The 14,290-nt window shown below is 50.3% G+C and overlaps 3 protein-coding genes across 6 annotated transcripts in view; 1 reads left to right on the forward strand and 2 right to left on the reverse strand.

The window, feature by feature from the left end:
• psd2 (pleckstrin and Sec7 domain containing 2) overlaps nucleotides 1-4,604 on the forward strand; it is a 38,127-nt gene extending 33,523 nt beyond the window's left edge. For all 4 annotated transcript variants that reach the window (XM_086178682.1, XM_086178685.1, XM_086178684.1 and 1 more), the window contains exons 13-15: nucleotides 1,490-1,634; nucleotides 1,760-1,903; nucleotides 2,907-4,604. In XM_086178682.1, the coding sequence (XP_086034808.1) occupies nucleotides 1,490-1,634; nucleotides 1,760-1,903; nucleotides 2,907-3,113 (496 nt within the window). In that variant the 3' untranslated portion in view covers nucleotides 3,114-4,604. The remainder of the gene's footprint in view (nucleotides 1-1,489; nucleotides 1,635-1,759; nucleotides 1,904-2,906) is intronic.
• The window catches only part of ctsf (cathepsin F), a 91,330-nt gene that overhangs the window by 8,511 nt on the left and 68,529 nt on the right, over nucleotides 1-14,290 (reverse strand). The gene's annotated exons all lie outside the window — the stretch shown is intronic.
• Nucleotides 11,753-12,792, reverse strand: purab (purine-rich element binding protein Ab). Its single transcript, XM_086178826.1, has one exon. The coding sequence runs from the start codon at nucleotides 12,619-12,621 to the stop codon at nucleotides 11,776-11,778; it is 846 nt and encodes a 281-aa protein (XP_086034952.1). The 5' UTR covers nucleotides 12,622-12,792; the 3' UTR covers nucleotides 11,753-11,775.

Genomic DNA, 14,290 nt, shown 5'->3' on the forward strand with positions numbered 1-14,290 from the left:
AGTGAGTAGACATTTTATGGATATATGACATGTGAGTGAGGGTGAATGGTTGCATCCTTATGTGGCCCCCTGACGGCCCCAGGGTTAGCCCCGCCCCTCACCCAATCACAGCTGGGATAGGATACGGACTTCCTGTCGCCTTGACTGCAGGACAAGCTTTCTAGATAATGAATGGATGAAAGTTTGACCTTCGTCAGTAGAAAGGTCAGACTTTCAAAGGTCAGGCGCTGGAATCAGCAAAAGGACAGACAGGTAATGACAACACCAACATGTTTACGAAACACTTCCTGGAAAGACGTCGGTGTGTGTGTTTACGCGCATGTCGCTAGCACGTCGCTAGCATCACGGAGTCGTTCCGCAAGGTTACTGTGAAGCCCTTTAGAACAGGGATGTCAAACTCATATACACAGTGGGCCAACATTTAAAAATCGGCACGTATTGCACATATTGACCCTTAAGCCAACAGAGCTTCTAAATTATTGCCTCTTAAAACGACAATAAATCGTAAATAGATTAAAAATCAGTTGCAACAATTTCTTATTTGCAGCAAAAAAAAATAAAAATAAAATCCACAGCTAAAAACGAATTTCCTTTCAATAAAAATCCAACATGCCTTGTGGAAGCAAGAAAAAAGTACAAAAGGGAAACATATTACAGCTCTGACGCTCTCTAGTCTAAGCTAGAACCTTGAACTGACAGCGTATACGTTCTTGCCTATAAACAACAACATTAAACATTAAATACAAGAAAAATCTGTTGTATTTATTTCTCATGGCTCTATAAAAAACACATTCTCATCCCAATGTGTCAACCGCCTGACGAATGGTGAAGCTTCTCTCGGTGTCACATATCGACGCATTAAGCACCCCATTCTCGTCGGGTGATGCGTCAGCGTGTGACATAAAGCCCCGGGTCCGTCGAAAAATGACGAGAAAAAAGTTCCTTGTGCGTCGGTTCGCGACCCGAAAGGAAACCTTCTACATTCGTCAGACGGTTGACGAATTGGGACGAGGACGGGCCGCGATAAGCAACTTTTCCTGAGTAATTCCTTGCGCATTTTCTCCCAAATCCCGCCCAACCGTCCACTCTTTTGACCGCGCATCTGTTGCCTTCCAGGAGTTTATCCCAAAGCAGGCCCATTTCCTGTAGTTTAACCATGCATTGATCAGATCTGAGTCAACTCTACGGATAAAAAAAAAATCGACGTCCGCTCTCTCCGCAAACATATACCCTACCTCCCGCCTGTCTCGAAACCCCCTGTTTTTAAAGTCTTCATTGACTTATTTGTGGGGAAACGACAGTTGACAACAGGTGACTCAGCAAGGCTTGCAACGAATCAGCTGGCCAGCTCTCATCGTACTTGCGGGCTTTGAGTTTGACACAAGACGTTCTCGCGAGCCGCATAAAATTGCGTGGCGGGCCACATTTGCCCCGCAGACCTTGAGCCGATCATCTACGCACACCCACGTTGGTATTCTCCCCCGTACAGGAGCGAGGAGGAGATGATGTCCTGGATCTTCCGGATAAACCTGGTGGCGGCGCTGTTCTCGGCGCCGGCCTTCCCCGCCGCCATCGGCTCCATGAAGAAGTTCTGCCGGCCCATCCTGCCGTCCTCGTCCACGCGGCTCAACCAGGTGCGCCTTTTAATTCGTCGGGACTCGTGTCGCATGCGCGCAGGCTGTGTTTGGTGCGAACCGCCGTCTGATTGGCCGCGTCGGGGTGTTTTTGCGTGGGTTGTCGGGGCCCGCGGTCGGTGCAGACGGAGCAGCTGCTGAGTCACGAGAGCAAGCTGAAGCAGATGAGCCTGGAGCTGGAGGAGCACCGGAAGAACCTGCCCTCGTCCGACCCCAAGAGCCGCGAGTGGGAGGAGTACAGGCTGAAGGAGCACTACCTCACCTACGAGGTGCGTCCGCCTCCACACCTCCTCCCTGCAGGAACACACTCCTGCTCTCAACATCCCATACCGCTTTGGAGCAAAGCTAGACGAACGCAATGTTATCCGTGTGTTCATATTCACATATGAACTATCTATATCCTCTTCTATCGTCATTATAGGTATTTATGTCACTGTCTTCAAATGACTAAAATGTGATCGTTGATCGATTTTATATATAAGAGAGATATTTATGACTGTCGTAATACCTTTATATGGAAACATTGACAGGTTGATGAAAAAAATTAAATAAAAAAAAATGGGTCTTGAATAAGAAAGAGGAGTAGAGAAAAATAAATGAATAAATAGATATAAATAAGTAAAAAAATCATGAGACTATAGATAGACATAATTAATTGGAACATGAATAGGTTGGAAATAAGTAAGTCAGCAAAAATAAGTCGATTGATAGATGGATAGATTTGTTGTAAAATAGATATTTAAGGAAGTGAATAAATCAAATAAGTAGATAGAAAATAAATAAATAGATACATTAAAAATAAATAAATATTGAAATAAATAAGACAAAGGAGACAGATTGGTCGACAGGTAGATCAAAAAATAAAATAAATAGATATGAAGTCACAGGGAAGTAAATAAATAAGTAGACAGATACAAAGAACATCAAAATAGATAAATGAAACTGATTCCAAATAAATTAATACGTAAAATGAATAAAAATAAGTGGATAGATAGATTTAAAATGGATAGATTGAAATATAAAATAAATGGATATCCATAATTAAGGAAATAAATAAATAATAAGTACATAGAAAGAATATAAAAGAAATACATGAATATAAATAAAAAGAGGGATAAAATGAAGAAGTAGAAAGACAGATATAGTGTTGCTATTTCTTCTTCTGTAACTGAACATTTGGTATAAAAACAAGTGACCGTCTGAGAGACTCGTCTTGCCGACTGACCTTGACTCACTAACCCCTCCTCCTCTTCCTCCCTCCCGTCTGAGCAGAAGACCCGGTATGAGACCTACATCAGCCTCCTGCAGGCGAAAATCCGCGCAGAGACGGACGACCTGGAGAAGATCGAGGCCAGCGTGATGGGCGGCCTGCTGGCGGACGGCGCCCTGGCCGGCCACCTCCGCAAGACGCGCTCGTCCCCGTCCATCAGCCAGGCCCACAGCGGCTCCAACGGCAGAGCCGCCGGACAGATGAGCTGAGGACCCCGGCTCCCCCCGACCCTCGAACCGACCCCCGGGTTTCCAGCCTTCCACCGAAACCCGCATCTCCATCCGACCGCAGCGACGCCTCCCTTTCCTCCAGCAATAGTCGAAGACCAAGAGCCCCCTCCCTCGCCGTCCCCGCCCAGCCTCAGCTCTCAGAACGCCAGCCATCCACCCTCAGACGCCACCGCTGTCAGTGTTTGTTCCTCGGGGCGGAGAAGGACGCGCAGGAGTTCCTCCTCCTCCTCCTCCTCCTGCTGGAGGCGGCGGCGGCGGCGGCGGCGTGGACCACGGAAACGGTACTACTGTAGCATCTCGGCCCTTTATCTCCGTCGGACCTACGGCGAGGATCCCTCCGGTGTACAGCGTATTTATTTATTTATTTAAACTCTCCCAGACACACACACACACACACACGCACGCACGCACGCACGCACACACACAGACGGCGGCGTGGAGAGACTCTGGGTCGTGTGCCTTATGGAAGGGGCACCTCGCCGCAGGAGACACCTGGAGAAGGTTCCTCCTGAGGTACCTCAGAGAGCTGCTGCACGCACGAGCCGTTTACTTGAATCTGTTCTGTCTTTTTTCCGGGGGGGGGGGGGGGAGAAGGACAAGGAGGACGTGAAGCTTGAATGAAACTCCGAAGAGGAACGCGTGTGTGTGTGTGTGTGTGTGTGTGTTTGTGTGCGCACGCTGTAGGACGTGCATGTAGCATTTTACACCAAGACTCTTTATCCGGCTTTGTGCACATGTTGTAGGTAACAATCCTGCTGTCCTGCAAACACACACACGCCACGTGGCAGAAGAACCCTCACTCTCACCACGGCTCGTGAAGGTTGTTTTGTTTTTTTTCTTCTTCTCGGCGTGGGGGTGGGGTGAAGCAGCAGGACTGCTCCGGCTAGCCGAGAAGGGAAAAACAGCTAAACGGGGGCCATCAAAACAAGAGTAGCAGGACACGTCTCCACTTCCGAGAAGCCCGAGTTGCAGAACGTTTGGAGAAGGGCTTGTTTACCTGAACCTCCACACACACACACACTCACACACACACACACTTTCTAACTGACACAACTGTAGACAGGTGGTTTAGCCCCCCCCCCTCCCCAGAAGACCACCGCGTCTCCACAGCTCCTCGCGTAGACCCAACGCAAACAACGAAAACCAAGAAGTTCTGCATCTCCTGGACCGGCGAGGCCTCTCGTCAGAGGCCGCCGCGCTTAACCGTCGTTCCCCCGTGTTCTAGGCTAGACCTGTGCTGTAACATAGGATCGTGACAGAAGCATATTTGTTGATTGTTATGTTTTATTTAAAAAAAAAAAAAAGAAAAAAGAAAGAAGAAGAGAGAGGAAAAGAGGATTTCGGCACTTTGAGCCCGGCGGCGGCTCCGTTTGTATATCTGGACTGTTTTTTCAAAAGGATGCCCGTGAAATGTAAAGGACATATTTACTGGATATTTAGTCTGTGCTTCATAAAGTCAGCTTTTATACAGACGGCTGTGGTTGTGTTGTCACACACACACACACACACATACACACACACGTGTGTGTGTGTGTGTGTGTGTGTGTGTGAGTATTATTACTCCACCAAGGTTCCCGCCGGTGAAGATTTTCAGGAATAAAACACTTTAAAAATGATGCAAAGGATCCGCCTGTTGGTCGACCGGACAAACATCAGTTAGCGCTTTGGCAGGATCTTGGAGAATGAATGGATAAAGATTAGATTTGGATCCAGGTTGATTTTGGTTTGTTTTCTCAGCGCGTGATTATTTTCAGATCAACGTTGATCACCGTCTGCAGTTCAGACGGATGTTTTCACTTTCACCCTCTCGCTCACATGCCTGGATACTGTTGGGGGATGAACTCCTGCAAGTGTTTGGACCGTGGGAGGAACCTTGAGGAACCCCACGCAGACACGAGGAGAACATGGAGACTGCACACAGAAAGGGGGGAGGGAGACTACAAATATCTTACTTGTTACTTAACAAAACTATGAAAGGGATCTCCATGAAGCGGTTAAAATGAGGTATGTGTTTCAGACATCTGCTGCAGGAGCCTGTTGCACCAGAAGACCTGCGCTGACGGAAAGTTCAAGCGGCGCGGGTGCAGAAGACAGCTGTTATTACATTTCCAGAAACGAACGCCCCTCCATTTACCACCCAGGGACGGGAAGCAGGGGAAACCGCAGAAAGCCGAAGCTGAAGTTGATATTGGAAACATCTCCTAATTCACCCTCTCATTCACTGACGTCACAGAGAAACGCGAGCATTCACGCTGTCCTTCCTATGTCTGGGCAGAGTGTGTTTGGACTGTTGGAGGAACCCGGAGAACCCGGAGGAACCCCTGTCAGGAGAACATGGAGACTCCACACAGATAGAGGTCTGTCTCAAGCAGAAGCACCGATGGGCAGAAGATCCTCCGGCGTGGAGCTCGTGCAGAGACCTCCAGCTCAAAATAAAAACAAACACCTCGAAATTTAATAGGAATATTTATCTTCATTCAAAATGATTAATCGTCACTTTTTGGGCCTTCTGGTAACGTAGCTCCATAATATCTCCAACACGACATCGTATGAGGTAGCCGGAGCCGAGGTCCGCTCACGACTGAGAAGAACGTCCACAATGGAAGAGAAATTACATCTCGTCGTCTCCTGAGGAGATCCAGATCGATGTCCGGTCCTTCTGGGTTCCTTTGTGTGAAACCTCAACCTGTCGCTCGAAGCTCCCGCTGGTGAAGCTGCAAGAAACACCCATATTCATCCAACGGTATCTAGCTGGGCCGAGCGGTGGTTAACACCTTCTCCTCACAGCCTGAAGGTCCCCCACGGAGGGCTTTCTGAGTGGCGTCTCGATGCTCCCCTGTGCCTGCGAGAGGTTCCTCGGGGTTCCTCCCACTGTCCAAACACACACAGGAGGTTCAGTGGAGACCCTACATGGTCCACAAGTTCGTAAAACAGATGTCCGACTATACATGACGTCTCTATGTGTCTCTGTGATTGGTGTAAGGCAGCGGTTGGGAACCTCTTCCCATGACGGCATATGGCTCCCAGACAATTTTGAGATGAAAAAGAAAAAATCAGTTTGGAACTGATTTTAAAATACTTGTGATATTTCTCCATATTACTGTGTCATTTTAAAGTAAATAGAAATTAGTTTTGATGATAAATTTCACGGGTCAACCTCGGTCGAGTCGGGAACCATTGGCTTCCGAGCACGTGCTAAGGTGAACAAATTAATTTTATCAGATAGCCAACTAGTTTATCCGCATTGACCCTCGTAACAAAAAAGATGGCGAAAAGAAAAAAAAAAAGGAATTTGCATTTGGATGCCCGGTACGTCTAAATATGCAATGATAAAATTGCATCGATGAAACAGTCAAATATAAAGCGGCACTTCGAACAAATCCATGCAGCACCAGAGGCAGCATTGAAAGTAAGACATATTTAATTTATTATACGTTAAAAATACTATGTGGCTCTCTGTGAAATATATTTAGAAATATCTGGCTTTTATGGCTCTCCCAGTCAAAAAGTTTCCCGACCCCTGGTCTTGGGTAAACCCCGCCTCTTATCCAATGAAATCTGGGATAGGCTCCGCCCCCCTGCCCCTGATGCAGGATTACTGGTAGAGGGACTGAATGAATTAAGGACCTTAAAACCAACGATACCTTCTTAAAACACAATAACTAGCACATGGAAATCAGCAGGAGAGGCTGAAACGTGTGGAGAACCAACTCCCCCAGAGTTCCGCTAACGTCCAATAACCATACCCACATTTGCGGGCAGTTAGCGCGCCACGTTAGCGACGACACCCGCTAACACGCAGTCGTCCAGAGACAGGGAGACGTGGAATGACCTTTTTATTGCGCAATTAAGTCATTTTCAGACAACAAGGCTCCCCCCCACCCCAACAATTAAAACAAACAGCAATGTACAAAACAGCACGCCTCCATTTGTCTTTTTTCTTGTTTTGTTTTTTTTGTTTTTTTTGCCACCAACATAAATCTAATAAGGTGAGTGGATGAATCTTGGGACGCGAGCTGTGACGATGTCGAGATGTGAGGACGAGCTCCATGTCAAAGCCAAAGTAAGCACCATCGCCAAGGCCATATTTCCCGTATAGAAATATCCTAGAGGGGCTGAGGAGGTCCAACATGACACGAGAGGAGTTGTTATCACAGTTTTCAGACATTTTTACCAACTAAAAAAAAAAAAAAAAAACTAAATTAAAATAAAAATCAAAAAAAAAAAAAAAAGAACATCGGTGTAGCACTACTTTATCATGCAATTTACTTTAGTAAACCTCCTGACACACAGACAAAATATACTTCAATAACTTGGTACATCTCTGTCCAGCAATAGTCACAAAGCCTGCAGTTTATACTCTTTGAATGTGAGATCCCTATCAAAAATAATATGCAGATTTTTCCTTTTCTTTAATATATCTAAAGTGCAAGTATTTATCCGTTTTATTCAATTCTTTTCTGTTAAGTATAAAATACAAAGGAAAAAGAGCAACGTTTTTTTTTCCCCGTTTACATGTTATATTTTCTGAAAGGAGGAGCATTATATATAACAAACCATATATATATATTTATATATATATACACACACACACACACGCGCGCGCACGCACACACACACACACACACACACTCACCCGCACACACATATGCCACAGATAAAATATTCTTGATACAACATGTGGGATGGTAAAAGGGCTCCGGACCAGACGGTGACGTGGGAGATATGTTCATTGTGCGTTGACCCCCACCCCTTAAAATCCAGGATCACCCCACCCCCCCGAAAAAAACACGACAACGGCCTGCGTGAGCTCCTCCTCCATCGGCCGCGAGGTAACCAATGACAGACCGGCGCCACTGACACCAGGAAGTAGTCTGGGAACACCTGCTGGAATTTCAGTCAGTTCTGAGTGGGCCGTGTTTACGGCCCGGCGCCTCGGTTTGGAGTCGCGAACGAGCGTGTGTGTGCGGGGGCGGGGTCAAGAAGCGGCGTCGGTTGCGGTCCAAAAGCGACACCGCGGGGTGGGGGGGCGGGGCCACGGACGCGCCAAAGCCGTTAAGGTCGCGACGTCTTCCTGACGTGCGCGAGTAAAAAGGTGCCGCTGACAAAACCAAGGAGTCGGTCAGCTCTCAAGTGTGTGGATATCCGGAACAAAACCAGAGGAAAGACAAACTTCACCCGGAGCAGCTTCACAAAGGGGACTTTTTAAAAAGGTCCGGTCTCCAGAACCCTGCGTCTTCGTCCCCCAGGGCAGAGGGGCGGAGTCAGATCCTACAGCTCCGTTGTGCTAATTCCACTGGCGGAGCCAAAATGGCGGCGCCCGGGTAGCGGCCGCTGACGGCGGCTTCTATTCGCACAGGTGGCGAGCTGCAGACTCCTGGCTGCAACCTGCAGGCCACCTCTTCTCCAGGTCGCCTGAAGTCCTCGCGAATCCTCGCAGCTTCCGGAGCCACGGATACTATTTCCGTGGGTTCAAATGTGTAAGGAATGATCCGATTGGCTGGGAGAAGTTGCGTGAAAAGCTCCGGAGCGTCCGTGCTAGCGGCCTCGGCGCTAACAGTCACGCTAACCCCCATATTTACAGAGAACGAGACCAAAAGAGAAAAACATCTGTCTGCCATTTTGTGTTTTTGAGTCCCGCCAATGGGTGACGACGCAACACAGCTGCAAGGCCGTCTGCTCGCCGCTCCACGTCACCCTCCCGTCTGCCCGTTAGAAGCCAGACGGGCAGAGCCGCAGCGCCGCTAACATTCGCACCGCCTCCTGGAGGCCTCGTATCCCATCTCGCTCGGAGCGGGAACGCGGGCGCTGTGGATGCGCCTTGCCCTCACCGGCTTCCACGTGGAAACAAAATGGCTTTTCCTTTTTCTAACTCGCCGGGCGGCGGCGAGAAAAGACGAGTGTCTCCGCGAGGAGAGGGGGTGAAAAAGAAAAAAAACAGACTTCCTGTTCCTCTACCACGCCAGATCTGTCTGCCGGCCAGGTCGGGCGGTCGCGGCACTCCGCCACCCCCCTCGCAGAGCTGAGCAGCGCCAGGCCTCCGCCGGGCCTCTCTCCGACATTCAGAGTCTCCCCTGGAACATTATTACTGGCGGCGTCACAAACGGGCCGGCGAGAATCCGAGCCGACCTCGGATACCTCGGCGGCCGAGGCCTGCTCCGGGGGCTCTCCTGCAGTCTGGCCTCAGCTCGCCTCTAACTACATTAGCAGCTCTTATCCGGCCCAGGCTTCTAAAGCCACAGCCTGTTCCTCCCCCTCGTGCCAGCCAGGCGTCGCATCAGGCTGATGGCCCGCGACCAGCACCGCTCAGGTCAGCCCTTCCAGGCCGACCTGCTTTACGTAAGACTTCCTTTCCACATAACCGCGTACGAGTCGGAGCCGACGCTCCGCCGTCCCTGGAAAATACAAATCGGCTAATGATCAGAAATTTCCTCCCCGTGTCAACGGTCCAGTCAAGCAGGACAGACACACACATATATACACACACACACACACACACACACACAGAGCAGCGTGCAGCTTTGGATCCATTCATCATTTGCACAGATTAGCATGTTGTCCTTTAGCGCGCACACAGACACATACAGACGGAAAACAAGGGCTTAAAGTGACGAAGCGGTCACAGAGGTTTTACTGTTACTGGACGCCCCCGTGACGAGAGACCGTCTGAACGATTGAGAAACAGTCCTGGCGCCGCATGGATGGGGGGCCCGGGGGGGGGGGGGGGGGGGGGGTCACCTGGGTGGTGCGTTCAGGGGCCCCCGAATAGTTTCCTGGCCCCTAATGACAGGAAGCCTTTGCCGCCTCAAAGCGCCATTCGAAACGCTTTGCAGGCCTCACGAACACACCGAGAGCAACAAGGGGCCTCGGCGGGGGCCCGGAGGGGGGAGGGGGTTAAAAGTGTGCGTCAGCCACCTCCGGACCGAACCCAGTTCAACTCGAGTGCAGAGACGCCGATATGGAGCCTGCCGATTATCAGGTGTCGTGTTTACGAGAGGAAACATAGAAGTGGGCTTGTAAAGGGGGGACGTCTGACACACACACACACACACACACACTGGTCTACGCACTGCATGACGGACAAGGCAACCAACTGGTTTACAGAACGTGACAGAAAAAAAACAACCTTACTTCGAACAAGTGCATGAGCAGACAGACCGTGCAGGCCTGCGACGTCACGCCTCTGAACCAGTCGCTGATCACCAGCCAATACATCAATATTCTGATTGATTTCCCTGGCATCGTCTATACGCGTGATGCAATGCCACAGGCGGCGAGTACACGATATTGCACACTGGAACAAGAAAAAAAAAAAAAAAAAAAGGAAACGTCCTTCAGCCGGTCCGGAGGCGAGCCCCTCCCCCTTCTCCTCCAACCCCACTCCTCGGGGGACACGGAGTGGGGAGAACTTCGAGAGTCGAAGAAGGAGCATCAGAGTAAGAAACGATGCAAAAGTGACGGCGCCCCGTGGGAGCGATGGAGGGGCTGTAGCACCATAAAGGGAGAGATACTGCGCCGGCGGGCCTCTGCGTCCACAGGGCTCCTCCGGGATCCTCCTCCTCCTCCACCGTTCCCAGACACCGTGCAGAGCCGCCCCGACAGACCACCAGGAGGAAACCCCCGTCCCCCAGCCGCCACAGGTGGCCGTATCCCCGGCGACCACGGGGGTCGGCGGCGACGGCGGCGCTCCGGCCGGGCGAAGGGCTGCCGGCCTTCGTAAAGCGGGGAGGCGGAGGCCGAATAAGGCACGGGTTGTAACGGCGGTCAAGGGACGTGCGGCCTCGCCTTGCTTTTAAAATCTTTCCTATTCGCACAGGTGGAGCTTCGCCTTCGCCCCCCCCTTCCGCCCCGCCCCACCCACACCCCGCCCCGCCCCACCCGTCAAGAGGGAAAGCACAAAAAGTCACAACGAAAACGCGGACCCACAGAAAACGTGGGCGTCTTAATAAGGATCTTTTCTTACAGCTGATTCACAAAATCATAATTAGTATGTCTAAGTTAGCACTTTATCTCGTCCGCTTGAGGTTGCTATGGACGCCGTCGCCGGGGAGAGGAGGGGCGGCGGGGTATAATCGTTGGGGTGGGCCCGAGCTTTTCGGGTGGGGGGGGGGGGGGAGGGACGCCCTCTGACTCTCGTGCACGAGTCTACGTGCACAGCGGCGTCCCACCCATGCGTACCTTTAGCATAACACGACACGCCCGGGATCGGATTTTGGTTTCCATAGAAGTCCACCATATATAAATATATATATATATATTTATATATATATATATATATAAACATACACATATATTTATATCTATATCCTCTTTGTGCTGATTGGGTTGTACAACACACCTCTTCACCTCCGCTCTGGTTAAAACAAACATTTTCAACTTTGGACATGTGCAAAAAACAAGAAAAATGAAATCTGCCTGTGTGATAGGAGGGAGCCGGGGGGCCTTACAGGTGGGTCCTGGGTAGCAGCGGGGGGGGGGGGCGGGGGGGGGGAGGGAGGGGACATCCGGTCCAATGAGTTCGTGTGAGATCTATTTTACAGTTTAAGTTATTTATTTTGATGTTTTTTTTTTGTACATATATATATATATGTATATATATATGTATATCCAGGGGGAGGGAGAAAAAAAAAAAGGGGTGTCATCAGTCCTCGTCGCCGTCGTCCCCCCCGCCCGGGCCCTCGGGCAGCAGTTCCGAGGCCCGCTTCTCTCGACTCCTCTCCTGGATCTTGCGCATCTCCTCCGCGTACTTGCAGAAGGTGCCGCCGAACTTGGCCCACACCTTGCACGGCACCGTGATGGAGTTCCGGTAGGTGGGCTTCACCTCGCTCACACGCATGAATACGCCGTACTTGTTGGATCCCACGTCGAAGAAGAAGCGCTTGTTGTCCACGGTGAGCGCCGTGCCCTCCGGCAGCTCGGCGGGTTCCTCGTCCACGCCGTAGTCGTCGATGAGTTTGGCGAGCGCGTCGCGGAACTCGATGAGCCCCTGCGCGGGGAGCGCGATGGTCTGGCCCTGCGCGCCGCCCAGCCCGGGGCCCCGGTTGACGGTCTGCCGGATCCTCAGGAACCGCCCCCTCTGGTTCTCCTTCAGATCCATGTAGTACTTCCGATTCTCCCGCACCAGGAACTCGCTCTTGAGCGCCCGCCGCGGCTCCTCCTGCGCCGCGTCCGGGTTGCTGGGCCCCAGCTGGGCGTAGTGCTCGATGAAGTCCCCGAGGTAGTCGCGGAACTCCACGGCCACGGACATGGACAGCGTCAGGCGGCTCTTATTGCCGCCGGCGCCGACCTCGGCGATCTTCAGGAAGCGGCCCTTGGCGTTCTGCTTCACGTCGAGGTAGAAGCGCTTGTTCTGGATGTCGACGCGCTTGGAGGCGAGCTCCTCGGTGTCGTGCTGCAGGCGGCCCGCGGCGGCCATGGCGCCCGGCGGCAGCGCGCCGGGGCCTGCGGCGGGCCCGCCGTGCTCGCTGCCGCTGTCTCTGTCCGCCATGATGCTGCTGCCGTCCGCCAGTCTCTTCCCTCCGCCCGCTGCTGCTGCTGCTGCTGCTGCTGCTGCTGCTGCTGCTGCTGCGGCTGCTGTCGCTGCTGCTGTTGGTGCTGCTGCTGCTGCTGCTGCTGCTGCGGCTGCACGTCAAAAACCGCTCCGCCGCCCGCCCTATCGCGAGAGCAGCAGACGGAACGAGAATACACCAAAAAAAAAAAAAAGAAAAAAAAAAAGAAAAACAAAAGTAACTGTAGTTCCGCGCGGCGCTACTGTAGTTCTTTAGCAAACGGGGGTGCGTTCAAGAAGAGCGCGGTGTTTTTGCAACGTTTTTAACGGAACAAACGGATGGAGGTGAACGGACCCCCTCCTTCCCTCCCTCTCTTTTCTCCTCCTCCTCATCCGCCTCCACCGATCCAACACTCTGCAGTGCTAAAAATCAACAGGAAGAGGGGGAGAGAGAGAGAGAGAGAGAGAGAGGGAAGGAGGGAGGGAGGGAAAGAGAGGGAGAGATGGAGGGCAGGTTGGCGGTGAAGCAATCACCTCCTTCTTACAAACAATCACACTGGAGGACACCACGCCGTGACCTTCAGACCCTGCAGAAACTACAGATGGATGGATGGTGGATAGATAGATAGTGGAGAGATAGAAAGATGTTTCAGCACCGCGGACAGCGAACCCGGCCAGGCCTGCTGGATGCTGGAGGTGACCGGGGAGTGTTTTCTACACGAGAAGAAATAACTTTTTGTCTTGATTTTGCCACATCGGTAAAATAAAGTGAGAAAAACAAACACTGATAAGAAGGAAGCTGGTGTGTGATTTGTTGTCTTCGGTGACACACGCGACGTTCGCATGGTTTTACCATCCTTTCTTTCGGAGTCTTTAGATTTCCTTAAATATATTGAGCTGCGGTGATGCCCTGCATCCTTTGCGTTTCACAACGTTCACCCGCAAACATATGACCGTCCAGGTCCGTGGAGCGCTACGACATCCCATAATACAACACGCCTGTAGACAATACTGTTTCAGCCTCGCAGGTAAATAGGGTTTATCTGGGAGATTACTGGGCTGAAGAGAGAGAGTGAAGACTTGACTGGGGATTTTAAATCCGGGCCATTAATATTTTATAAGTAGAATATATTATTTTTATTTTTTTATTTGATTTTTTTAAAATGTATTTTCATTTATATTTAAAATATTTTATTTTAAGAACTTTTTAATAGCATTTTCAGTCGATATTGAATTTAGAAATGATTTTAATATTTTGAATTCTTTTTTTTTTCTTCCTTTTCTATGGATGATTACATACAAAATAATGTCGGTACCTTTATATGATCATTGATGATTTTAGAATAACACGCCAAAAAAGTTTAATATTTACATGACAATTGTTCATTTTCTTAAATTTACATGATACCTAGTTGGTCCACGCATAAAAATTAAATGAGAAATGTGGCCCGCCAGCCAAAATAATTGCCCACCCCTGCTGTAAGAGGTATGAATGAGAGGATGAATGCTTATATGACCATATAACATGTGAATGAGAGGTTAAATAGTTTTGTGTCTGTATGACATGGATGAGAGGATGACTAGTTGTATGACTATATAACATGTAAATGAGAGGGTGAACGGCTGTACGTCTATATAAAACGCGTCAATAAGAGAGTGAATTTGTCTG

Source organism: Fistularia commersonii, chromosome 31, assembly GCF_037954325.1.
Source record: "Fistularia commersonii isolate RoL2024-O1a breed Wild chromosome 31, RoL_Fcom_v1.0, whole genome shotgun sequence".
NCBI classification, from domain to species: domain Eukaryota; kingdom Metazoa; phylum Chordata; class Actinopteri; order Syngnathiformes; family Fistulariidae; genus Fistularia; species Fistularia commersonii.